The sequence below is a fragment of the Trichosurus vulpecula genome, chromosome 7 (assembly GCF_011100635.1).
Source record: "Trichosurus vulpecula isolate mTriVul1 chromosome 7, mTriVul1.pri, whole genome shotgun sequence".
NCBI classification, from domain to species: domain Eukaryota; kingdom Metazoa; phylum Chordata; class Mammalia; order Diprotodontia; family Phalangeridae; genus Trichosurus; species Trichosurus vulpecula.
Window position 1 is genome coordinate 31,781,384 of NC_050579.1, and position 25,278 is coordinate 31,806,661.

Consider the following 25,278-nt stretch of genomic DNA (forward strand, 5'->3'; position numbering starts at 1 on the left):
CTTAGCCATTCTCTTCAGTCCCAACTCCAGAAGTTAAGGGAGAAGAGCCGAGGCTGAGAGGCGTCTCCCCTCCCTGGACCCATTTCCTTTTTTGTGAAGTGATCTGGGAGATCTAGAAAATTGGGGGGGGGTGTGGTTCTTTTCTTTGCCTTGTGGCATTCAGGGCGTAGCACCGCGCCTGGTACACAGTGGGCGCTTACTACATTTTTGATGGTGACGGTGATGAGATCACCTCGCTGGGTCCTTCCAATTCTAAATCCTTTATTCTATTCCAATTCTAAAACCCCAGGGAATTCTGCAGAACCGCAAAGGGCACTAGGGCCTGAAGGGAGGAAGAAGAAAACTGTTGATGCGAATTGCAATAAGTCACGACCAGCTCCAGACTGCAGGACCAGACGCGGAGCAGTCGAGGCACCGTCCTTAAGCGCAGGGAGCTCGGAAGGGCCTCCCCAGTCACAAGCAAATGGCCAACCTGCGCCCCCGCCCCCAGCTAAAGGAGGGTACTCCCGTAAATGAAGAGAGAAGATACAAAGCCGAGAACCGAGTGAGACTTGTTAAAGCGCCTGACAGAGCTTCCTTTTAAAGCCCCCAGCCCGCAGGTGGCCACTTTGGGAAAGGTTAGAACGTGGGTCTCAAATACTGTTCGCCCATTGGCTAGCGAGTGAGCTCCTCTTGGAACTGGGGGAAACCCCGCCCCTCTCCAGCGAAATCCCGCCCCCTGGCAGAGCCCCCACCCACTCAGGCCTCTGTGCTGGCGGAACCGGAACCACTCGGCTTAGCACAGGAAGTAGTAGGTCCGCACACGTGGGGAGGAAGATGGTGGTTCATCGCTCCGGCCCGCTCAAGCAGCAGAATAAGGCTCACAAGGGCGGGCGCCACCGGGGTCGGGGTTCGGCGCAGCGGGACGGCAAAGGTGAGGGTGTCCCAGGGGCGGGCGGAAGGATGGGTCAGCTCAGCCCTTTCTCCCTGCCTGCGTGCGCAGGAGGCCTTCCTCCCCTACTGACCCGCCTCGGCTCCCGTAGGCCCATGGGCTCATGGCCGCACTTCTGTCCTCCCGCGTCTGCGTTCCAGGTCGCGTGGCCGTCAAAGTCCTGAGCAAGAAGGCGAAGAAGGAACTGAGCCGAGTAGACCAGAGGCACCGGGCCAGCCAGCTCCGGAAGCAGAAGAAGGAGGCGGTGAGGCGTGGGGGAAGAGGGGATTGTGGGCGCTGTGCGGGCCACGTGGGCAGACTGCCCCCGAAAATGCCCAACCCGGGCCCCTCTGGGTCGGGGGGCTGAACGCCTTCAGCAGACTTCCACCACCGTCTTCCCCCGACCCCCATCTCGGTCTCTCTCTATCTCCCCCTCCCCTTCCCGTTTTACTTAAGTAACTCCTTGTTGTTGTTTTGTGTTCCTTTGCTCTCGAAGAGGACCGTGACATGGGGGAAATGGTGACATGACTTGCAGTTGACTTTGAGTGAGGGAGGCCCGTGCAAGGTCATCAGCCTCACTTTCTCCTCCAGAGCCACCTGGGTCCAGCATCCTGATATTCATCAGGACGACTGGAGATGGCCCGGGATGCATCGAAGTACCTCCTAAAGTTTAGATGCAACGCTAGTTTTCCCCCAGGGCCGTTGCTTTGGTCCAGGCCTTCTTTTATCTGAATTACTGTCCTGGTCTCCTAATTGGTCCCTGTCTTTCCAGCCTCTTGTTTCTCTATCCTTTCTCCACACTATTTTCAAAATAATCTTCCTAAGAAATAAATCATCATGAAACACCCCCGCTCAAAAACCTTCCCTGCTCTGCCTCCCTGTATTGCTTTTTCAGGCTGAGCTCAAGTACTGCCTCCACCTGCAGCCTTTCTTGGACCATCCCATTAGTTAATTAGTGCTGACTCTTTCCTGTAAATCTTATAGAGAATATAAACTCATTGAAGATAGGGACTGTGCACTTGTGTCCCTGGCTTCTCACCCAGTGCCTGGTGTATAGATGTTTAATGGTCAGTTGATGACCTGCCATGGAGTCAGAGATCAGGTCAGCATTCTGCTCTTGGCCCCAGTGCCCAGTATAGATAGACCATCCTTGTCTCTTGAGGCTGGCCCCAGCACACTGGGTGAAGGTGCAAGATCCTTTAGAGGCAGTGTGATATAGTAGAATAACATTGGATTTAAGAGTTGGAGAATCTGAATTTATATCTTGGCATTGCTGTTTACTACTTGGGTGTCCTGGAACAAGTCCCCTCCCTCTCTAAGACTTTGTTACCTTAAGACGAGGTTGTGGTCCTCTCAAGGTAGAGAGACTACTTGAATGGAATGCGAATTATGAGAGTGAGGGAAATAGGGCATGCTGCCCTGCCTCTAAAGTGCTCGCCTGCCTCTCTTCCCTGTGCTCAGGTTTTGGCAGAAAAGCGGCAACTGGGCAGCAAGGATGGACCACCTCATCAGGTGCTGCTCGTGCCCCTGCACGGGAGGGTTTCCCTGGGTGAGGCTTTGCAGCTGCTCCAGGACACAGACAAGAAGGTTGTGCCTGTGGGGGAGCAGGCCGGGATGCCGAGCTTCATGCTGCTTTGTCCTCAGCTGAAGCGTAGATGGTTCTTTACATCTGCGAAGCCAGGTGGGTAAGAGGCCAAGGAAGGAGCCTTGGGCTGAGTTTGGTTTGGACCATCCTCTTCATAGTTAGGTGCCAATGGTCTTAGTATTTTCTCAGTGCTTGTGATGCCTTGCTGATGCTATTGTGGACTTTGCCTTCTGAATCCAGGGGATCTGCACACTGTGTTGGACCTTGCCAAAGTGGCTGATACCATCCTGTTTATCCTGGATCCGGTGGAGGGCTGGGACAGCACAGGCGATTACTGCCTCTCTTGCCTCTTTGCCCAAGGGCTTCCTACCTATTGTAAGTGAGTTGTGATTACCAATGATCGCTAGGAGAGGGGTAGGAACTCTTCTCAGGGGCCTAGTTACCCACGTCATATTGGTTGAATATCTTGGTTTATGAGATATCATCCTAAGTCCCTTGCCTGCCACCTCTGGGCTGGGCTCAGTGCTCCCTGCCTCAGGGTGCAGGAGGAGTGGTCATTAATTGCAATGGGCTTTCCTGGCTCCTAACTACTTGTCTGTGTCTTTTGTGCCCAGCTCTAGCTATCCAGGGAATTGGGGGCCTTCTCCTAAAGAAACAAGCAGATTCTAAGAAGAAGCTGAGCAAGGCCTTAGAGAAGCGATTTCCAGGACACAGGCTGCTCCATTTGGATACCCAGCAGGACGCCTTGCTGCTCCTTCGACAGTTGGCTAACCAGAAGCAGCGGCATCTGGCCTTCCGAGACCGGCGTTCCTACTTGTTTGCCCACATGGCTGACTTTGTGCCCAGCCAAGAGAGCAGCTTGGTGGGCACCTTAAAAGTGTCAGGCTACGTTCGTGGGCAGACTCTCAATGTAAACCGTCTCTTGCATATCATTGGGCATGGCGATTTCCAGGTCAAGCAGATTGATGCCCCTGCAGACCCTTTTCCTCTAAATCCCAGAGTGATTAAGGCCAGCAAAGGCTCGGACATGGCGATGCAGGTACGTGGCATCACAGACCGGGCTGTGCTGGCTGCTGAGCGCTGGTTTAAGTTTTAAATATTTTTGTTATTGTTACTAGAAAGAGGTTGATAGTTATGGCCAACTCTTTAGATCTACATTTGCATGTAATGGGTGCTTAATTCGTGCTTTTATCCCATTATGTTCCATCTAAAAATAGGCTAGGGATGCTTCTGTGCTTTTATCCAAGTCATGGTTGAAAGATGAACTCATCAGATGGAGAAGTCAGGTTAGGTCACAGATGATCTGAAAAAAGTCTCTGGCTTTTAGTAGATTGCAAACTCATATTGAGTCAGGCATGTGAATATGATTTTGGGCTACACTAAGGGCATAGTTTCCAAGATCAGGGTGGTGGTAGGCTTGCCCTCCAGGAGTTCTTTAGATGGAAGGACTCTCCAGGTGAGGAGAATAAATTGAATAAAGGGACAGGTGCAAAGATGAACAGGGCACAGTCGTGACAGCAAGTATGGCCCTGCTATGGGGGCGGGGGGGAGGGATTGTAAAGTGGTGGAGGATAGGTGGAGGTTGCTGAGGTGGATGGAAAATAGGCAGACTGATGGCTTAGGAGGTAGAGAGCCATTGAAAATTTTCCAGCTGGATCCTTGGAATCCTGTAATTCAGAAAAGCAGCATTTAATTAAGATTAGTGTGGCAGCTAGGTGGCACCATAATGCAGAGCACCCTGCCTGATGTCAAGAAGCCTCAACTTGAGTTCAAATCCAGCCTCAGACACTTGGTGGCTGTGTGACCTTGGACAAGTCACCTAACCCCATTTGCTTCAGTTTCCGCATCTGTAAGATGATTTGGAGAAGGAAATAGCAAAAACCTCTCCAAATCTTTGCCAAGAAAAGCCCACATGCAATCAGGAAGAGTTGGACGTGACTAACAAAGCGTGGCGGCCGCGTGCAGGATAGATTAGAGCATAGGAAGGGAGGGGGTTATTTTTGTTCCTGCCTTGAAATGAGCCGAGTTATGTTAACCAAACAGGGCTTCTCTGCCCGTGGACCTGTCTGTGGTCCTAGTAGAGAAGGCATTGAGTAGAAGACCATAGGTGTAACCTTCCTCAGGCTGAATTTAGCTCAGAGTGAAACTTAACCCTGTTGTCTGTGAGGCATGATTCGAACTCCAGTCTACCTCGTTCCTGAGTCTAGGACTCCACTGCACCACCAGCTGCCCCTAAAGAACAAATGTTAAAAGCGCACTAGGTGGTCCACCCTGCTACCATGCCATCACTTGTGGGCTTTTAGTGTGAGAGCTGATGGCAGCTAGAGAATCAGTGTGGAGGATGCCAGCCTCAGTGGAATGGGGCTGGGGCGGTGGGGGGCGGCGGGGCACGGCGGGGGGGGGGGGGGGGGCGGCCTGGTTCTGATGTGTAGTTGGGTGGGCAGGGCATAGCATCCATGCTGTGCTCTCAGTAAGGAAAGACTTGACTGAGGAACTCATGGTATGCTTCTCTCTCAGATCGATGCCGATGGTGTAGTGGAGATGGAGGAAGATCTCAAGGTCCTAGTGAAAGCAGACCCTGCTCGACAGGAATCTCTCCAGTCAGAGGTCATTCCAGACCCCATGGAGGGAGAACAAACCTGGCCCACCGAGGAGGAGCTGAACGAGGCAAAGGGTTGGTGCCCTTTTTGGTCCTTCATTCCTGTTCCCTAGGACCCTGGGTTTCCTTTGGCCCCTGTTCTAGTGAAGGTCCTGCAGGGTGGGCAGCCAGGCTTGGTTGTAGGGAAAATGGATGCACCTCCTGAACAGTGGAGCCTGGCTTTGATCCGTGAGTCATTCAGCTTGGTTCTGCTGAGAGCAAGTGCTGGGGTTAGGAGAGGGGGCTTCCTAGGTGGGAAGCAGGAGATTGTAGTCTGGCTTAGTGCCTGGTGGTGTCTCTCAGAAATGAATTTTCTTGGGAGGTAGAATTCATTCTGTCTCCGTAGACTTCCTTAGGTTAGAAGAGAGAGCCAGCTTTTGGGCTGCCTGTGAGTCCCTTGAGCAGGGGGAGAGAGAGGGAGGCACCCCCTTAGCTAGATCATAATTTACTAGACTTTTTTTTTTTTTGCTTAACTTCATTTTATTTTTTAATTAGCAACCATTTATTTTCTCTCCCATCAACACTTTCCCATATAAGAGAAAAACAAGATGCTTGTAACAAAAATGCATACCAAGCTAAACCAATTCCCACATTGTTACTGACCCTGAATGTGTTTGACAGACTTCTTAAAGGAGAGAACCAAAGTGGTGAAGAAAGTCCCCAAAGGAACATCTAGTTACCAGGCTGAATGGATTTTGGATGAGGAAGAGGGCAGCAGTGAGGAGGAGGAGGAGGATGCAGAGGCTGAGGATTTCATGGAGGAGGAAGATTCTGAGGTGAGCAAGGCCGAGGGCAGCTTTCATAACTGAGGACGAGGCTGTAGCAGGCTCCCAGAGCTGCAATATTCACTAGAGTAAACAAGGAGCTCCATGGTGGGCTGGCTGGCTTGCTCAAGGCCTGTGGCCCAAGTACTGCCATCAAAATGGGAAGAGACGCCTCATGGGGACAGACTGCGCTCTCTGTCTCTGGAAAGACCCATGAGGATGAAGACATTCTTGGCATACTGGATGAGAATTGGCATTTACTTAGCCTTTCCTAGTCCTCAGAACACCTCATGTGATTTCATCTGAGACCCAGCCAAGTTCTAGGGTTGTAAGGGACAGGGACTGTCTAGACCTGCTCCCTGCCTTCTCTGCCACGGAGGGTCTTTGAGCGTTGCCTGCTTGTTCAAACACGTGTCGTATAGCCAGGCAGGGTCAGGGATGCTTCTGTCCTTATCTCTTAGCCCCTTTTCCAGATGAACTAGCCCAAGCCCAGAGAGGTCGGGTCCCCTGTTGGAGGTGAAACTTGTACTTTTTCTCTAGGCCGAGGGGAGTGAAGAAGAATGTGAGACCATGACCTTAGGGGAATCCGTTCGGGATGATCAGTATGATGAAAAGATTGATGAAGAGGCTGAGGAACAAATGCTGGAGAAATATAAACAGGAAAGGCTGGAGGAGATGTTTCCAGATGAAGTAGACACCCCCCGGGACATAGCAGCAAGAATCCGGTCAGTGGGCTCTTGTTTGCCAGCGGCACCATGATGGACTTAGAGTTGGCATGGTGGATGGGACATCGGGAAGATCTGGGTTCAAGTCCTGCCCCTGGCACCTCCTGGTTGTGTGAGCCTGGGTGCAGCACTTCATCCTAGTCCTCTGTGCAGCCTCTGAGACTTCTCTCCTTACTGGCCTCCAGCATAACTACCTGGGGGGGGGGAGCTGTTCTGGCCCTTTGAGTTTGGAGCCTGTAAGACTGGGGGGGGGGGGAGCCCTGTCTGAATAAAGAATCATTAGAAGCTCCCAGCCTCACTTAGAGATCTCCCTCTTGCCTAAGGCGGTGGGCACTTTTACTTTAGGAGTTGTATGTTGTGAGGATGATCAAGCCTCTGCTTGCCTCTTTGCACCTGTCATTACCATTTTCCTTCTTTGTCCTCTCTGAGGCTTAAAAACAAATCTGGCTCCTTTTGTAGTGAATTCTGTGTGGGTTGGGATAAAAGCTTCATGGAGAAGTTGGGGCTTGGAGGAAACTGGGGCTTGGCTTTGTGGAACAAGAAACCAGGCAACTCAGAGAGTGGAAGAGCAGGATTATGGAAGTGTGAGCAGGCATGTCCTAGCTAAAAACTCCTGTCTCCCTTAATTCTGGGACCTTCCTGCTGAGGTGCTCTCTGCTTATACCTGTTAGCTCTCCATTAGAGGCATTCTCTGTGCTGCTTGAAGTCAGGGGTTATTACTGGGGGAGGGGTGCTTTTCTTTGCATCCCACAGTGCCTGTTACATATCGAATACTTAATAAATGCAGGTCGATTGATGACTTGCGCTAGGTCTCAGTCATCAGGATGAAGACTTTTGGATTTCTATGTGTAAGAGGCTATTTTAGTGAGGCACCCTCTCGGCCTGCTGATTGTTGTGGCCCTGGTCTGAGTTGGGGGGAGGGGCAGCCTTTGGGGAGTCTGGGCTTGGTCCAGGCTCTTCCTTTGGGCTCTCTTGGGAAGTGGTCGAGAGTTCATTCTCCAGTTGGGTTTTCATTCTTTGGCCAAGGTGGATTGTGAATGAAAGGGAAGTCTTGACAGGTTCCATGAGACCCTTCTGACTTGTTCATTACTCTGACATTTCCCTGTGTCCAGATTTCAGAAATACAGAGGCCTCAAGAGCTTCCGCACGTCCCCGTGGGATCCCAAGGAAAATCTGCCTCAGGATTATGCTCGGATCTTTCAATTTCAGGACTTTTCCAGAACTAGGAAACGGATCTTTAAGGAGATTGAGGAAGGGGTCTCTGAGGGGGCTGAGGTACCCATCTTGTTATTGTTGTCCAGTCATTTTCAGTCCTGTCTGACTCTGTGCCCCTGTTCGGACTTTCTTGACGAAGATCTGGAGTGGTTTGCCATTCCCTTCTCCAGCTTATTTTCATAGATGAGAAAGCTGAGGCAAGCAGGGCGAAATGATTTGCCCAGGGTCACCCAGCTAGTGTTAGGCCTTCCTGACTCCTGGCTGGGCAGTCTGTGCACGCTGGTGCCCCCTAGTGGCCCATATCCGTCTGAGCTTTCTTCTAACTGTCCTTGCCAGTGCTTCTTGAGGAAGGAGTAGCTCTCACTTCAGCCTGGGGAGGCGCTGTACAGGAGGGAGGAGGGGGAGAAGCTCATGATGTTGGCTGAGATGTCTGAACCTGACTGAGACATCTTTGTGATGCATCGCCTTTATGCCCTGAAGCTTCTCCAAGGCCAGGGTGTGTGGTGGGAGTGGTGGCTGGATGGTGCCTATCTAGACCCCCACCTACACTGGGGGCCTGCCTTGGTTCTTCTTGGCAGGTTGGCTGGTACGTCACCCTGCACATCTGTGGAGTTCCTGCCTCGGTGGGTGAGAGCCTCAGCCAGGGAGCACCTCTGATTGTGTTTTCCCTGCTACCACATGAACAGAAGGTGAGTGTCCTTGGGAGGTGAAGGAGGGTGTATTCTGTGTCTAGCCGTCTGCTAGGACCTTGGGCTCCTTTTCTAGGGTTGTGAATAGATTGTCCTTAGGGCTTGAAACTTTGGACTGCCTCAGTTCCCTGAGCTTGAGGCTACAGAGAATGGAGAAGCCAGTGATGGTTTGAGCCAGAATGTCTGAACCTGTCTGAAACATCTCAGTGATGCGTATTCTGTGTGGCTCTGAGGCTTCTTGCTCTGAGGTTAGTCCCTGGGTTTGCATCTACTTTGCTATGAGGTGGGACCATTTTTAAAAGGCATGTACCAGGATGACAGATGTTTCTGTCCGGCCTGCTAGCAGCATCACAGAGAGGCATCAGGGGAGGCAGGGTTGCTGACTCTGTTCAGGTCCTGGAGCAGCCATGGTGAGAGAGGCTGGCAGTGACTCTAGGCCCTGAGGCCACTTGGGAGTGATTGTAGCCCCCACCTTGAGGGGGATGATGTTTCCCCGCCACCACATCATTTGGGAGTGGATTCCTGGCCATTGATTGTGAAGGAGGGCATTCTGCCTGGGGACTCTTTTGGGTTGTGTGGTGTTGGCTCCTTTTTGAGGGTGCGTAGGCCTTGAAAATGGATGTAGAATTCTCTGCAGTGTTCAGTGGCTCATCTCCTGTGTCTCACAGAGACGCCCCTGACAGCCCGTCTTCCTTCTTGACCCATACAGATGTCGGTGCTCAATATGGTGGTGAGGAGACACCCTGGTAACCTGGAACCTGTGAAATCCAAAGAGGAGATGATCTTCCATTGTGGCTTCCGGCGCTTCCGGGCCTCACCGCTGTACTCCCAGCACACTGCAGGTCTGCTGCTGCCTGGGGGGGTGGTTGGTACTGGGCCCCTTCTGGGGCCTGGTGTTCCTAAAGAATAACCTCGAATTGACAGCCTAGTGTTTTACATGCGTTATTTCATTGGCTCTTCTTGACAATCTTGGGAAATGTCTGACTGTTTTCATCCCTGTTTTAGACATGGGGCCTGAGGCTTTGGGGGTTAGTGACTTTCTCAGGGTAACAGAATAAACGTCTGAAGAGATAAGAGCCCAGCTCCTGACCTGGTCTTCCACAATCCCACAATTCCATGGGGCCAGCATTCTGCCACACTTGCCTCTCTTACTAGTAATAGGGTCTGGGAACAAGGGACTGTGGAGGTGAGCTATTTCTTTGGTTGAAATAACGTGTAGCCCCCCCAGACTTCTGAATGGCATTTGGAAACAGGTGCAAAGATGGAGGTGATTTGTGCAGGCCCAGGAACAGAATGGTCACTTGGAGGGGGGCAAGGCGATGTGCGAGCTGCTTGTGGTCAGAAAAATGGCCTGTTGGACTCCTTAAACATCTTCTCTGTTCCCAGTCCTGGGTCTGTGGAGCTTATTTAAGGGAGGCTGCCTGCACTGAGCCCAGGGAAGCACAGGCTCTTAGAGGCTGTGAATAAACCACTGACCCTCCTCCTCCTTGTTCTCTGGGCCTGTTGCTTTCAGAGTACAAGCTTATATTTTCCTGAGCCCCAGGTGCTACTTAACTTTTTTTTCCTGTGTTAGCGGATAAGCACAAGGCTGAGCGGTTCCTTCGTTCTGATGTGGCCTTGGTGGTGACAGTTTATGCCCCAATCACCTTCCCTCCGGCCTCAGTGCTGCTCTTCAAACAGAAGCCGGATGGTGAGCTAGAGCCCAGCAGTGGAGAGGGGGGCTCCAGTGGATGGGAATCATCCAATTATTAGATGTTTAGATTATTACTATTAGTTATAGAGAGGAAAAGGCCAGGGACCTGGTCATCTAGGCCCCTCCACATCTTTGCTAGCTGGGGGATGGTGAGAGCTGCCCAAGGGTCTGAACCTGTTGAGAATGGGTGCTCTTGGGGGCCTTATAAGAGAGCTCTCTGGGGTAGGACAAAATTCAGGAGAGGCCCCCAGGCTGGTCTCATTCCTTCAGGGTCTGCATTTGTCTTTTTTAAGGGATTAAGGTCGGAAATGGACTGGGGGAGGGAGGGGGGTAGGATGAGAAGCCCTGCCATTTGTTGGCTGTCTTATTTCTGCTGCTCTCCATGGATTACTGAACTCACATTGACTCCTGAAATGATTTTGTTGTCCCCCAACCCCATAGGCAAGCACAGCCTCATTGCCACAGGGTCTCTTCTGTCTGTGGATCCAGACAGGATGGTCATCAAGAGACTTGTGCTGAGTGGGCATCCTTTCAAGATCTTAACCAAAATGGCAGTAGTCCGTTACATGTTCTTTAACAGAGGTAGGTGGGAGGGGGAAGGAAGGGGAGAATCTGGTAGCCTTTGTTTTAATTTGGTGGGGAGGGTGTCACTGTGCTAAGAGGGTCCATTGGCAAAATTTTGCCAAGAGGTAGGCCCACATCGTGACCTGGGACTTGGCTATGCCTCTTGCCTTTGCTGGGCCTTGGTTTCCTGAACCCTAAAATGAATGGGGTGAGCCAGAAGATATTTATGGTCTCTTTTAATACTAAATTCTGGGTAGGTGAACACCGTGGTGGGGAGGCCTTTCTTTCATAGGTCCTGACAAGAGTTCCTTTTGGCTTTACCTCCAAAGGCCCCTGCCTTGCCATTCCGTCAGGGTTCTAACCTGCAGGTGGCTCGAATCAGGTGTTGATCCTTGCTTCTCGTTGTGGGTTTATTTCATTTGGGTTTCTTGTATTTTTTCTGGTCTCCTCGTTGGCATTTGTGCTTTCCTATCTCATTCATTCCCATCTCCATGCTTCTGTGTGTACTTCTTCCTCATTCCTACTTAAAATCCCTGGTTTTCTTCAAAGCTGGGTATATAAATGCCATATTTTTTGCTTCCCCCAGGTGCCAGAGACCCCCTACTTCAAAAGACCTTGTATTCTGTAATTGTGTGCCTGACTCGTAAGAGATGATGCTGACTAAAATGCTTCATTAATTATTTTTTAATCTTAGAGGACGTTCTATGGTTTAAACCAGTGGAATTGAGAACTAAATGGGGTCGCAGAGGACACATCAAGGAGCCACTTGGTAAGAGGGACTGGTCCCTGGGGTGACAACATTTCCTGCTGCTGAGCACGTGACAGAGCAGTTCCTGCTGTCGGCTTAGGGTCAGACTTGGTGTTGTGGTCTCTGGAGGCACTAGGTGAGGTGCTGTCCCACAGCCATGTGCTGCAGGGGTATCTTCTCTAGAACTACCTGGGCTCTCCTGCTTGTGGAAGTAATGTGGGATTGTAGAGCCAGGGCTAGAGGGCCCTTGGAGGCCATCTGCCCTCCCTTCTCCCCACCCTCCACCCCCCTTTTTACAAAAGAGGAGACTGAGGCAGAGGTTAAGTGCCTTGTCTAGGGCCACACAGATAAGGACAAGGCTACCTGCCTGAGCTTGCTCTTTTCTTCCCAGGTACTCATGGCCACATGAAGTGCACATTTGACGGACAGCTGAAATCTCAGGACACCGTGTTGATGAATCTGTACAAACGTGTCTTCCCCAAATGGACTTATGATCCCTATGTGCCAGAGCCCCTGCCCTGGTCAAAAGATGAAACCTCCCCAGAGCTAGAAGTGGACATGGAATAAGGGCCTTCATGAGCTCTTTGGGGGCAGATTCTCTTCCCCTTTGCTAAGTGTGGTCCTAGTGCCTGAGTTGAGCTCCCTCCTCCTTGGGGCTCCTGTAGGAAAGGGATGGGCAGGGTGAAAGCATGGGCGTCTGTTATTTCAGAGGGTGCTGAGCCTCCTCACACTCTGGTTGCTTCAGCCATCTCAGGGAGGTCAAGTCCACGTTCCCCCCACTGAGAACCACACAGACGTCTTGGGTGGCTGGCACCTCTTTCTGGAATGGCTCACTCAGCACTGCAGCAACTCCCACTGCAGCTGAAGGCTCGATGAGAAGCTTCATCCTCTCCCACACCAGCTGGGTGGCGTGCTGTGGGCCAAAAGAGAGATCCTGTGTTGAGCAGGGGCCTAACAAGAGGGCACAGGTGCTGCCTGGCCCTGCCCAGAGGCATTTCTTCACTGCTTTGTGTCTGTCACTTCTGCCCTACAGCTTGGTGATGGCATCATGTCCCTACTCCCCTGGAACCTCCCTGCTGTGTCCATGCTTCATGCACTGGGCACCAGACAGCTCTGCCTGTGGTAGGGTGGGCCCCAGTGCTCCCCCAGGTCCTTGGCATCTCCCCCACCCCCTCTGGTTTCTGAGGTTTCTCACCTTAATTTCATCCTCTGTGACGGTGAAGACTTTGTCCACCAGGTCCCTTATAATAGGCCAAGTGTTGGGACCAATGCTTGATTTAAGCCCATCTGCTATGGTGACTGGCGGAGAAGGGTTAGGGGTCAGTTCCCCTTTAAGCTTGGACTGGAAGCAGTCGTCTGCCTTACATGGCTCGGCAGCGTACACTTTTACCTCTGATCTCAGAGCCTGTCAGGAGAGCACTGAACGTCTGACACTGGATGTGGCCCCAGGACAAGCCCAGCCACAGTCACGATGCCAAGGGCCCTCCGAAGGGTGGACGTGACAATAAAGCACCCTGCACCGTCCACTTGGCATCTGCTCTGTGTCCTCTAAAGCCCGCCTCTGGGTGGGGTGTGAAAGTGAGCCCCCAGTGACTGATGGGTCAGGTAGAGCCTAGCTCAGGGATGGGTGGGTGGGTGGGTGTGTGCTCGAGCTGGGGCTTACTGCCTTTCTGAGGTGCGATCAGCACTTGGTCTCGAGGAAATTGGATGGGGCGGGAAGGGGCTGAAGCTCCACAGGGCCTCCTCTTGTCAGCTGACCTACTTGGTACCTGGTAGGAGTTTACGTAAGGCCTTCTAGGGTTGAAAATGTTCTTTTCTTAGTCACCTTTAATAAAACTTTCAACTAAAAGTAGTTTGTTCAAATGGCATCTTAGTGGGACTGAATTTTCTCTGCGAGGTTCTGCAGTTCTTGATTTGTGCTTTTTGTGGCCTGTGATGGGGGAAATGTTGGTTTGCCTTCACATACCACAAATGCTTCAGCCATTACGAATAAGGGTGAGAATTTTTCTGTATAGGGGTTTACTTCCCCTTCCAATAATATCCTGGGGGGTGTGGTCCTGAAAGCAGAATCACCAAGGTTGGAGGGTAATGAGCAGTTTTTATAGCTCTTAATCTCTCAGGCCACGTTTGTATTCTTTGATATAAGAGATGCCTCTCTGGGAAGAGGAAGGTACTGGGAAATGTGGGTAATGGAAAAAGAAATCAATAGAAAATGTAAAATAGTAAAAAAAAAATTATGATTGAGTGCCTGTCTTTCCATAGACCTACCAACAATGAGTATGGAGATAAAAGGAGGTACCTCAGACCTGTTTTAATTTTTGTTTCCTTGACTAGATAAAAGGTCTTACCTTGACCGTAATGGCTATTCCTGAGATCAACCCTCCACCCCCTATAGGTACCACCAGGGCATCCATCATGGGAACCTGTGGAGTGAAAAATACAAAGTATACATGGCTAAACTTCCAGGTACATACTGGTTACATAAGGAAACAACTCTACAATGAGTGAATGTCCTCAGGCTGGGCACAGACCTCAACAGCTACTGGGTTATTCAGGAGAAGCCCCCTAGCCCCAGGAGGATCCCAAGGCTGCTTCACCTGCTTGAGTATTTCCAGAGCAATGGTGCCATGGCCTGCCATCACAGCTGGGGACTGGTTGGGGTGCACCATTGTCCCTTCAGTTTGCTTCACAACTGCTGCTGCCACAGCTGTTCTTGACTAGAGCAGGGGAGAGAGAGCATGTAAAGGCAACCCTTGATTTGTTGGTAATGGCAAAAAAAAAAACAAACCACCATGAAAATCACTGGCATCGTCTAGATAAGAAAGGAGTTGGCCCCATTACCTCATCACTGGGCTCACAATCTACTATGGTGGCTCCATAGCCCCGGATTGCCGATTTCTTACAGGAAGGGGCTGTTCTTGGGACCGCAATATAGGCAGGAATTCCTGAGGAACAAAACACCCGTTGTCATGGGAGCAGGTAGCATGATGTGGGAGAACTGGGAGTTGGGAGGCCTGGGTTTAAAGCCTGGCTCTTACACTTGGGTTCTTCAACCCTGCTAGACTTCTGATTATCAGTAGAATGAGGGGATTGGGCCTAGAGCAGGGCTTAATCTGGGGTCTGGGAACTTTGTTTTTTAAAAAAATATTTTGAGCACTTTCAACATAATTGGAGTCTCCTTGGTATTGTGCGTATCTTATGCATTTAAAAAGCATGCTTCTGAGGCATCCACAGGCTTCTCCAGCCAGGGGGGTGCAGGATGTAAGAAAGATGAAAAGCCCTGGGCTGGGACCCCTTCCAGCTCCAAGCCTAGGATTCTAAGCTGTTTACAAATGGCTTCCACAGGATGACAATTGGGGTCCTCCTGATTAATCACCATCCCTCTGGCTGGGACTACATGATACGTGCATATAGGGCTTTAGAGTTAGCAAAATGTGACCTAGACATCACCTCCTCAGAGAATCAGCAGCCTCTAGGAGTTACTTGGAAGGTTGCATGACTTACCACATCACATAGCCAGGAGTCAGTGACAGAAGCAGGAGGCCTCACTAAATCCAAGTAAAGCACTGGATATGGGCCTACTAAGAGCTCACTGTATACCAGGCACTGTGCCAGGGGTGCAAAGACAAAAGAAGGAATCCCTATTCTTGAGAAACTTATGTTCTGCTCGGGGGAGAGGGGAGGGAGGGGATAAATAAAGAACTAGAAGGTAAGAGGAGGGAGGGAGGGAACAGGGAGAAGTTCTCCATTTTAGAAATGTCAGGTCACTGAAATATTAGTGGTTGCTAGCACTACAAAGTTTAAAAATGCTTTTCTTGAGGCAGCTAGGTGGTGAAGTGAGTAGAGCACCGGCCCTGGAGGCAGGAGGACTTGAGTTCAAATTCGGCCTCAAGACACTTGACACACTTTCTAGCTGTGTGACCTTGGGCAAGTTACGTAACCTCAATTGCCCTGCCTTCCTCCCTCCAAAAAAAAAAACAACCCACTTTTCTTAGAATGCTCTGGAGTGAAGTGGGGGGTACTGAGATGAGCCAGCTGAGGGTCAGAATCCTGATCTGAAGCCAGGCCTGACCCTTTCCCAGCCCTCTTTCCCAGTGCTCAGATGGCAGGGGTCCATCCTCATACCTTCCAGTCTGGCTGCATAACTGAGGGCCTGGCCATGGTTGCCACTGCTGTGAGTGACCACAGCTTTGGGTTTCTTCCCATCTCCTGAAGTGTTAGAGGTCAAGCTCCGGACGGCATTGAGGGCTCCCCGGATCTACAGGCAGAAAGAAATGTGTGATGTCAGAACCAAGAGCTGCCCACCCAAACAGAATACAGCAGGGCCTAGACAAGAGTCTCATAGGATCATACTGAGAACGTGATAGAAGCTCGTTGTCACAGAGCCAGCACGCATGACAGGCAAGACTTGTCTTAGGTGTGGGGCTGGAAGGGACATCAGAGACCATCTCATGTGATTCTGTTTTAGGAAGGAGGAAATGGGCCCGGGGAGGGTGACTTGCCCAAGATAACTTGTTTGCCAATGGCACAAACAGGGTTGTTTAACAAATTTAGACCCAGGCAGACCCTGATCTGATTAAAGAATGAGTCTGATTCCTTCACTTTACAGATGAGGAAACTGAGGCCCAGAAACAAGCAATATGGGGCTAAGGCAGGATCTGAACCCAGAACTTCACCAAATCAGGCATGTGTGTTCAACTTCCATCTCTGGTACATCCTGGCTGCGTGAGCCTGGACAAGTTGTTGAACCTCTCTGGGCCTCAGTTTCTTCACATGGAAAATGGGGGAGAGGGAAATATATGCAGTGACCTCTGAGGTCTCTTCCTGCTCTAAATCTATGGTCCTCTGACCATCAGGTCTTGATTCATGTCTTGAGTTTTGTTTTTTTGTTTGCTTCCCAGGAATTTGCTTCTCCTGCACAAATCAGGCATGTGTGGCTTTCCCAGCCCATGCCTCCCCTTTTCACAGATGATAAAACTGGAAGCCCAGGGTCACAGACTCTTCTGTCCTGTGGGAACAGGCCTCTGTGGGAAAATCCTAGTTTTCCACCTAGCCAGTCCCCAAGAGGGGCACGAACGTCTCTTTCTGGGTGGGGAAGGAGGCTCTGGGTCTCAGCACTTGGAGTAGTGGTCCTCACTGCTGCTCTGCATTCTGGGTTGCTTGCTGATGGGATGTGCCCCCCTGTACTGCCCTGAAGGCCAGAGTGATAGGTAGGACTGCTTGGGTCCTCGGTCCATGGCCTGCAGTAAAAAGTCTCTCTGCTTATGGGGCTGCTGGTTGTCCCCTGCTTCCCTGTAACATCTTAACTTTCTTATGTAGTCACTACTGATTTATGGACATGTTGTCTCCCTCATTAGAATGAGGAAACTCCTGGATGGGAGGGATTGTTTGTTTCTTGTATCCTCAGTTCCTAGCACTGTGACTGGTACGCAGTAGGCGATTAATAAATGCATGTCAATTGATTGATGTCACCCACCCTGACACAAGGAAAGCTCCTTGATATCAGGGACTACCCCATTGTTTTTGTCTTTGCATGGCCAGTGCCTAGCACACAATAAATATCTAATAAATGCTTGTTGATTAATTTATCGATGTTGCCCACCCCCATAGAATGTAATCTTGTGGAGAGCAGGGACTGTTCCTTTTCTTTGTCTGTTTTTATCTACTTTGGCTGCAGTCAGTCCTGAGCACTCCAGCTCCATCCCCTATACTTCCCAGGCCAACGGATCCTCCACAGGGCTTCCACAAGTCGTTGGACTGACTGGCTGTACCTCTGCATTCAAACCCACAAGCCATTAGCTTGGCTTGTCCATCAGGCTGACCCATCTACGTTTTTCATATTCATGCCCTTATACTGCTGTGTAATATCAATTAAGTTGGCTGTCTTTGATTGAGCCTTACTAGGTACTAAACCCCAGGCCCAAAACCCTATCTACTAGGTGCTAAGCTTATGTGGGCGTGAAGCCCTCAGGGTCCTCAGGGGAGTTGCTTAGACCAGAGCCCATAGTAGGAGCATGAGTTCTGGTCGCTCAGATGGCGTTTGATGAAGGCTAAAGAGTGTATAAAAAGAGAGAACAGAGCTACTTGCTGGGGGCTCTCACTCACTGGAGGAGTGACATGTGACTGTAAAAGACTGGGCAGCTGTTAAGAGTCGTGTCCTGTCCCATCCCTCCCCCACCCCACCCCCCCCCACCCCCGGCCCCAGCTTGCAAACCCGGATGATTGGACTTTGTTAAATCCTGCTAACTATGACTTGAGATTTGAATCGGACAAGGTCTGCCTGTTAACGTTTGTAATTTGTTTGTATTTGCTCTGAAGTTCGAGGTGCTGGCTTTTTCCCCCGAACTAAGGGAATGATATTTGCATGTTCGATTAAACTGAGACTGTTGACCCCTTAACATTCCTTTCCTTAGTAAAGCAGATCCAAAGAACCTGTGCTGGCAGCTTTCTGTGTGGGGGTTGTTGGTGGGTCTTACACCCCTACAGTAGCTGCTAGCAGACTGTTGTTGCTCCATACTGGTACTATTATCCCCACTTTGCAGATAAAGAAACCAAGGCCCAGAAAGCATAAATGATGAGCCCACAGTCAGTGTCACCGCTGGGGTTTGAACCCAGGCTCTTTCTCTGAGCCCACCCTACAAAATGTCCTGCAGCATTCCATCACTCATTACTAACGAAAGCCTCGGGCTGCCCATCTGATGCTCTTCCCTTGCTACACAATTAGCTGGTCAGAAGATCAGAGATTTAGAGCTGAAAGGGACCTGAGATGGCACCATGTCAAACCCTGGGGAAACTGAAGCCCAGAGAAGGAGAGCAGAGACTTAAAGCCAGAGGAGACATTAGGAGCCTTTTAGACTAATTTCCCTCATTTTATGGGTGAGGAAACTGAGGCACAGGATTAAGTGTCTAAGGCAGGAAGCATTTGAACCAAGGTCTTCCTGACTCTGAAACAAATGCCCTGTTCACTCTACCACCCTGCCCCTTGGGTCACCTCCTTTTCCAATCACAGGTCTGTGGTAGAATGGGAAGAATGCTGCAGTTAAGAGTTCAAAGACGGGGTTTGATTCCCACTTCTGCTATTTACCACCTGTGTGACCTGCCTCAGTTTCCTTACCTGTAAAATGAAATCAATTGGACTAGATGGTATCTAAAATCCCTTCCAGCTCTAAATCTCTCTTCTCTCTCTCTGGGCCTCAGTTTCCTTACCTGTAAAATAAGGGGACTAGAGCAGAGCTGTTGAACTCCCCAGACTGATGCAGAACCAGATTAAAATAAATATACAATACAGCACAGATAATAATAATTGGTGGCTTCCTAATTCAAGGGAGCCATTTCCATTTGAGTTTGGCATGACTGGCCTAGAGGATCTCTATGCTCCCTTGGACTTCTAAATCATCTTATAGCACACTGCATTTCCTTCCCATGTATCTCAGGCCTTTAACTAGGAATGAGCTGGTGTTCAATCTTCTAGAAGCGCCATGGTACCACCACGTCGGCCACCATTAAGGGCCCATCCTGAGAACTGGTCTCTGTAGATCTGGTGATAGCAGAGGACCAAAGAGCCAAGGTGGGTCTGAGGCTTGGGCCTTACCTTAAAAGACCCAGTCTTCTGGAAGAGCTCACATTTGAAGAAAAGCTTCCGGCCGGCCAACTGATTCAAAATGGAACTTGTGAGAATGGGGGTGACGTGGATGAGGTCCTCGATGTCCGAATGAGCTTTTTTGACATCGGCCAAGGAGATGCAGTATGGAGGACTCATGTCTGTGGCAGCCTAGGTAGAAAGCAGGGCCGGGCTGCGTCAGAGTTAAATCAGCACTGGGAAGAGATTCCGATGTGGGACGAAGCTAGGGCATTCCCCTGGGAGCTGCGTTGTCCTAATACAACAGCTAACATTTATGTGATGCCTACTATGTGCCAGGGACTGTGTCAAGCACTTCTTTCATTTAATCATCACAATAACCCTGGGGATAGGTACTATTATCGTTTACACTTTATGGTTGAGGAAACCCAGGAAGACAGGTTAAGTGACTTGCCCAGGGTCATACGGCTAGTAAGTTTCTGATGGAGGATTTGAACTCAGGTCTTCCTGACCCCAGGCTTGGCACTCTACCTGCCTCTAACTAATAATTAATGATGAGGATGATGATAGCTGCCTCTAATTAATGATGATGATAATATGTGACACTTATAGAGCCATTTACCTCTGTTATTTCAGTTAAGCCCAACAACAGGCAAGTGTGGTGCAGTGGAGAGAGTACTGTCCTTTGGGTCATGAGTTCAAACGCTGACACTGCCTGTCATTGCCCCAGTTTCTTCATGTGCAGAAATGAGGGGACTGGACTGTGTGGCCAAAGGTCTCTCCCAGCTCTGGATCTATGATCCTGTATTCTTATGTATCTGACCCCGGAACAAGCCACTTGCCCCACCTGGGCCATTTCCTCATTTGTAAACTGTGGGTAATGATAATACTTCCCAAGTTTTTATGAAAATCAAATGGTATAATAGAGGTAAAACACTTAAAACATTAGATAATATGTAAAAATAATACCATTTTCTCCATCAAGGGATGCCAACAGGGCTTTTTTTTTTTTTTTGGACTTTATAAAGGATCCCTCTTCCTACTTGAAAAGACTGGGACTCACTGCTTGAGAGCCAAGCAACTTCTGTGGGGGTGGGTTGGACCTGGCCTGGGCACTAACCAATGACTTCTGGAAATGTTCCCTGATCTCTGAGAAAAATGAAGGTATGGACTTCCTGCAGCCCCTCCCCTCCCTTCCAGAAGAATACCTAGAAACTCAAGGATACAGGGTGTGAAAGTCCTTTTATCTTGGATAACTCATTAAAAACTCTGAAGCCAATCTCTGGGGTTTTTATTTGTTGCTGCTGTCGTTCAACCTGGCTAGCCTCCTCATCCTTACACTCAGTCATCACACGCTTGTGCTAGCCCTGGACCGGGTTGTTTAAAGGGGACAAGGGGCATTCACAGCAGAGACCACCCTTCCAGGCAGGCAGTCATAAGAGAAGAGATGGGGAAGAAGGAGGAGGCACAAATCCTTAGAGCAGGGTCCTGGAATCACTGGCCTCTAGAGACCCTTCCCATTCTGAATCTATAATCCTACAGTCACCAAGAGCTGGACACATAGCCAGGATGGACTGGGTTCTATGGAAAGACGGATGATGATCCTCATGGCAACCAAGAAAGAAAAAAGCAGAGTCCTGAAGGAGCAAACCAGACTTATCCTTTCACTGATAGCGTGAGTTATATGGACTGTGCAAGCTGGGGAATGTGAGACTAGAGCCCAAAAGGGTCTTTCCATAAGAGTAGAATTAAATATAACATTGTATACTGACATCTTATTAGTCTGATGAAATATGAACTGAGGGCTTCCCCCCCCCCCCACTTTTTTCATTAAAAGCTACCTAAAGAGGAGCCTGATTCAGATATTTCTAGGAGAAACCCTGGATCAGGGGCATGAGCTGGAGAAATGATTATGAGAAGTCCTCAAGATGAAAGTGATCTTTGTGATGTCAGAACTGTTTTTTTTTTAATTTACCATAGTCACCAACGGTCTCATATCTTATATATAAGATCACAGAGTTAAAGCTGGAAGGGACCTCAGAGGCCATCTGGTCCTACCCCATAATTTCAGATGAGGAAACTGAGTCTCTCAGAGCAAAACGACTTGCCCAAGGAAAATTACAGTACAACATCTTGCAGCCTCCGGGTTTATTTGTACGTTGTCTGTCCCCATTCAATTGTAAGCTCACTGGAGGGAAGTGTCTTCTTTCATATCTATCACCCATCGGAACCTGCCTGGCACAGACTGCTGAATCAGACTACTTTTAATTCTCACTGGTCGAGATGTGTGAAGTGGCAGTCTGCCAGCAACCTTGGGAGGCGGACAGGGATTGGAGAATGGAGTGACTGTCCCGCAGACAGTCAGCTAGCGAGTCCGCTTCAGAGCTAGGCTTTGCACCTTGACCGCCATGTCACATCGGCCTCCGTTAACCTGGCAATCAAACAACTGGCATTTGAGGGGCCTCCATCGGGCGGGCTATCGGGCGGAGCTGAGGATGGATACAAAATATCGCTCTACCCTCGGGAGGTTACATAGTAGCTGCATGCTGAAGGCCCCCTCGAGCGGGAGAGCACTCGCCAGCAGTTGGGCTCGGGATCGCTTTAACAGTGAGATCTCCGGGGGCGGGGGCAGGTGTCGCTGCCTCTCACATTAGTGCACTTGGGTACACAGCGGCTGGTCGGACCCCCCAGTGTGGTGATCTCCGAGGCCACCCCGGAGGAATTAGGGTCACCAGTGAGCACAGAAGGGAGAGCCCCAGTCTGCGAAACGTCCTCAGACATTCTAGGAGAGCCGCGGCGGGAGGGGGTGGGAGGGTGAGCCCGGGCAGAAGGGCTGGCCTTGAACTTCGCTCCCGCCTGCCCCGCCCCCAGTGACCCCCCAACCCCAATTCCGTAGGTAAAGATGAAGGAGCACGCGCTCCACCGCACCTGAAGCAGCCGTGGATTCTGGCCCTGGACCGAAGGCTGGTCTGCCTGCACCCCAAGTACGCGTGCACGCAGGGTAGTACTCCAGCCAGCCGAAGCTACTCCCCTTCCCCGGTCGTCCGCTCGCGCATGCGCCTCTCCGCCTCCTCGCCTCCGAAGTTCCCTCGCGAGCCACCGTACGGCCGTCCAGCATGGGAGGAGGAGGAGGCGAAGGATGGGTGTGTGCGCGTGCGTGCGTGCGTGCGTGCGTGCGTGCGTGCGTGCGTGTGTGTGTCAGTCAGTCAGTGTGGGGCTGTGTGTGTGTCTGTAGCTGTGTGTGGGTTGCTCGGTCGGTCGGGGCGGGGCGGGGCGGGGCGAGGGAGGGGGCAGCGCGCGCCGCCCGCCCGTCCGCCCGCCCGCCCGTCGTGGTTTCCTGGCTGCGCGCGGCGGCGGCGGCGGCGGAGCCGGAGCAGGAGGAGCAGCAGCAGCAGCAGCGAAGATGGCGGAGGGGCTGGAGCGCGTCCGGGTCTCAGCGGCCGAGCTGCGGGGGATCCTGGCCACCCTGGCCCCGCAGGCGGGCGCGCGAGGTGAGCCGCGCCGCGCCGCCCCGCCCCGCTCCGGGGCTGGGCCGGCCCCTGCGAGCCCCCGCCCCCGGCGCCCTCCTTGAAGGCCGGCGGCGGCCGCAGGGCCGGGCGGGGAGGGCAGGGCAGGGACCGAGAGGGGCGGGGGCTCGAGCCGCCGGTTTAGAGCTCCCCGCCTGCCCCGCCCGCTCCTCCGGCCTTCCGTCCCCTCCCCCCCACCAGCCTGGATGGGGAGGACTGAGGCCAGCCCGGGAGCCTCCTCCGCTGCCCCGCCCCACCCCTCCCAGGACCCGCCCCCTCTTCCTCCCGCGCCTGTTGTTTCTCCTCCCCCCTGGTCCTACCTCCTGTGCCCCCTCCTACCTTCCTCCCCCCAGGTCCCAGCTCCTCTCTCCCCTTCTATCTCCCCCCACCCCGGGTCCTACCTCCTGTCCCCGCTCCTACCTTCCTTCCCCCGCCACCTTCCTCCCCTCCCCTCAGGTCCTACCTTCTGTCTCCCCTTCTACCTTCCCCTCCCAGGTCCTACTTCTTTCCCCACCTCCCTCCTCCTACCTCTTCTCCCCCCCCAAGTTCCTACCTCCTTCCTCCTCTCATGCCCTACCTCCTTCCCCTTTCTTCCAGGTCTCCACCTCCTCTTTCCCCCTCCTACCTCTTCCCCCCTCTTCCTATCTCCTTCCCTTCCATGACGTTCTTCTCCTCCCCCATAAGTCCTACCTCTTCCCCCATTCTGCCTCTTCTCTCCACCACCCTCCCAGGTCCTATCTCCTACACTTCCCTGCCTCTTTTTTTCTCTCACCTCTTCTCTTCACTCTCAGGTCCTCTTCCCCCTCTTTCCAGGTCTTACCTCTCTTCCTCCTAGATCCTACCTCTTCTCCTTTGCCCCAACACCTCTTTTTCCCGCTACATTTTCTCCTTTTCCTACCTCTTCTCTCTGTTCTACACACCCAGGTCCTACCTCTTGTTCCCCCTCTTCCCCCCACCTCTTCCCCCTCTTCCTCCAATACCTTTTCTTTTTCTTTCCCCCTCACCTTTGTCCCCACCCCCGCCCCCCAGGTCCTCAAAAAGAGGACTCTTTTTCTCTCTGCCCCAGGCCCTACCTTTTCTTCTCCCTGCACCCCCACCCCCTCTGGCCCCACCTTCCTGGCATCTCTTTTGCTTCTGAAAGAAAAAAAGTCAATGAAATTGGAGAGAGAAACAAGAAGCAGCCTGTGACTGCCTCCTCACAGATAGCACACAGGTCCTCAGAGGGGCTGCCCCAAGTAATGTCTTTGTCCTCAGCATCCCCAGGAGACATGTCACACCTTCCCTGGATGGGCCAGCCCACCTGCCACTTGGGTGGCTGGAAGCCCAAGAGCAGTGTTTCCCCAGGGGCTGGGGGCCTTTTCAGTTAGGTTCAGTTGAACTAATGTTTATTAAGCGTATGTTATGTACAGGGCAGTGTCCTTCTAGACACGGAGACTATGATCCCTGCTTTCCAGGGACCAGTTGTATTTTATTAGGAAATAGAATATGTAAACAGAGGAGTGAAAACAAGATAATAGGAGAGAAAGAGCACTGACAACCAGGCAAAGGGGCAGTGACACCTGGAAGGAAGCTGGGGGAGTCCTGGGCAGGCCAAGGAGCTGGGAGCTGGGAGCTGGAAGTATGTCTGTTTAGAATGGAAAGTGCCAAGAGGGGATGAGTGTGGAGTGAGTCTGGAAAGATAGACTGGAGCCAGGTTGTGTGGGGCTTTAAATGATGATCTGAGGAGTTTCTCCCTTTTCCCAGAGGTCTTTGGGAGCCACTGAAGCTTCTTGGGGGGGGGGGGAGAGGGGAGAATGGTCAGATCTGTGCTTTTGGTGGCTTATTTTGGCAGCTTTGTGGAGGTTGAAAGGAGAAGAGGAAGACTAGAAGCAGAGCAGCCAGAAGGTTATTGCAGTAGTTTAGGAGAGACAAGATGAGGGCCGGAACCAGGGGGTAGCACTGAGCAGAGAGAAGGGATCAGAGTTGGGAGACAGAGAGGCAACATTAGTAACACTTGGGAGGGAGGGAGAAGGAAGAGCTGGGAATAATTCTGAAGTCATAAATGTGGCTCACTGGGTGGTGGTGTCCTCACGTTGTGTTTGAGGCGACCATGGGACATCCAGGTCAAGTTATCTAGTGGACCAATGTGGGACTTGAGCATATGGATATATAAATTGATACTTGAGCCTGTGGAAGCCTGTAAAACCAGGAGTAAAGGGAGAGTGGAGGAGGGAAAGGGCCCAGAACAGAGGCAGTGGCATGTGGACAGTGATCCAGTACAGGGGACTCTGAAGGAGTGATCAGTCATGGAAGAGGAGATGTGGGAGAGGACGGTATCATGAAAGCCCAGGGAAGAGAGAGCCATGGAGGAGGGGCTGGTCAGTGGTACCCAGAGCTGTGGAGAGTTCCTGGAGAGCATGGATTGAGGAAGGGCTGGGGGGCTTTGAGCAACAGAGAGATACGGAATGAAAAAAAGGTTGTGAAATTGGGTTTTGTTGCTCACTGCCTTGTCTGCATCTCTGCTTTGCAGTCTGAATAGCAGAAACGTTCTTCTTCCATCCTTCTTTGAGGTGAACTGTGGGCGTTGTCCTTAAAATTGATTTAATGGCTTTCCATATTTGTTGCAGCAGCTCCATTCTGTAATCCTTTTTATTCTGTTATCTTTTGGCAGCAAAAAATGCCT

At 51.3% G+C, this 25,278-nt stretch overlaps 3 protein-coding genes and 2 non-coding genes across 5 annotated transcripts in view; 4 read left to right on the plus strand and 1 right to left on the minus strand.

Annotated features, from left to right (window-relative positions):
* The first annotated feature begins 793 nt into the window (after positions 1-793).
* Positions 794-13,397, plus strand: TSR1 (TSR1 ribosome maturation factor). Its single transcript, XM_036766616.1, has 15 exons — positions 794-913; positions 1,072-1,175; positions 2,372-2,591; positions 2,736-2,870; positions 3,110-3,534; positions 5,013-5,169; positions 5,755-5,909; positions 6,438-6,622; positions 7,735-7,897; positions 8,416-8,526; positions 9,236-9,368; positions 10,100-10,216; positions 10,661-10,801; positions 11,478-11,552; positions 11,923-13,397. Exons 1-15 carry the CDS (start codon positions 817-819, stop codon positions 12,096-12,098), a joined length of 2,394 nt encoding a protein of 797 aa, XP_036622511.1. The 5' UTR covers positions 794-816; the 3' UTR covers positions 12,099-13,397.
* LOC118858874 lies at positions 8,238-8,328 on the plus strand. The gene has a single exon (XR_005010997.1). It is a non-coding gene; the product is annotated as a small nucleolar RNA SNORD91 family (small nucleolar RNA).
* Positions 8,677-8,771, plus strand: LOC118858873. The gene has a single exon (XR_005010996.1). It is a non-coding gene; the product is annotated as a small nucleolar RNA SNORD91 family (small nucleolar RNA).
* SRR (serine racemase) lies at positions 11,003-22,240 on the minus strand. Its single transcript, XM_036766617.1, has 8 exons — positions 22,039-22,240; positions 19,123-19,302; positions 15,657-15,789; positions 14,373-14,476; positions 14,129-14,248; positions 13,880-13,954; positions 12,727-12,936; positions 11,003-12,444 (listed from the first exon to the last, which is right to left on the minus strand). Exons 2-8 carry the CDS (start codon positions 19,288-19,290, stop codon positions 12,232-12,234), a joined length of 1,023 nt encoding a protein of 340 aa, XP_036622512.1. The 5' UTR covers positions 19,291-19,302; positions 22,039-22,240; the 3' UTR covers positions 11,003-12,231.
* Positions 22,241-22,391: 151 nt separating this feature from the next.
* The window catches only part of SMG6 (SMG6 nonsense mediated mRNA decay factor), a 170,421-nt gene continuing 167,534 nt past the window's right edge, over positions 22,392-25,278 (plus strand). Inside the window, exon 1 of the mRNA XM_036768507.1 lies at positions 22,392-22,601. Within this exon, the coding sequence (XP_036624402.1) occupies positions 22,514-22,601 (88 nt within the window). The 5' untranslated portion in view covers positions 22,392-22,513. The remainder of the gene's footprint in view (positions 22,602-25,278) is intronic.

Coding starts and splice junctions, on each gene's coding strand:
- TSR1 (XM_036766616.1), top strand. CDS start 817: ATGGTGGTTCATCGCTCCGGCCCGCTCAAGCAGCAGAATAAGGCTCAC. Junction 6,623..7,734: donor GACATAGCAGCAAGAATCCG/GTCAGTGGGCTC, acceptor CCCTGTGTCCAG/ATTTCAGAAATACAGAGGCC. Junction 8,527..9,235: donor TGCTACCACATGAACAGAAG/GTGAGTGTCCTT, acceptor TGACCCATACAG/ATGTCGGTGCTCAATATGGT.
- SRR (XM_036766617.1), bottom strand. CDS start 19,290: ATGAGTCCTCCATACTGCATCTCCTTGGCCGATGTCAAAAAAGCTCAT. Junction 14,477..15,656: donor TTATGCAGCCAGACTGGAAG/GTATGAGGATGG, acceptor TTTGTTCCTCAG/GAATTCCTGCCTATATTGCG. Junction 14,249..14,372: donor ATTGTGAGCCCAGTGATGAG/GTAATGGGGCCA, acceptor CCCCTGCTCTAG/TCAAGAACAGCTGTGGCAGC.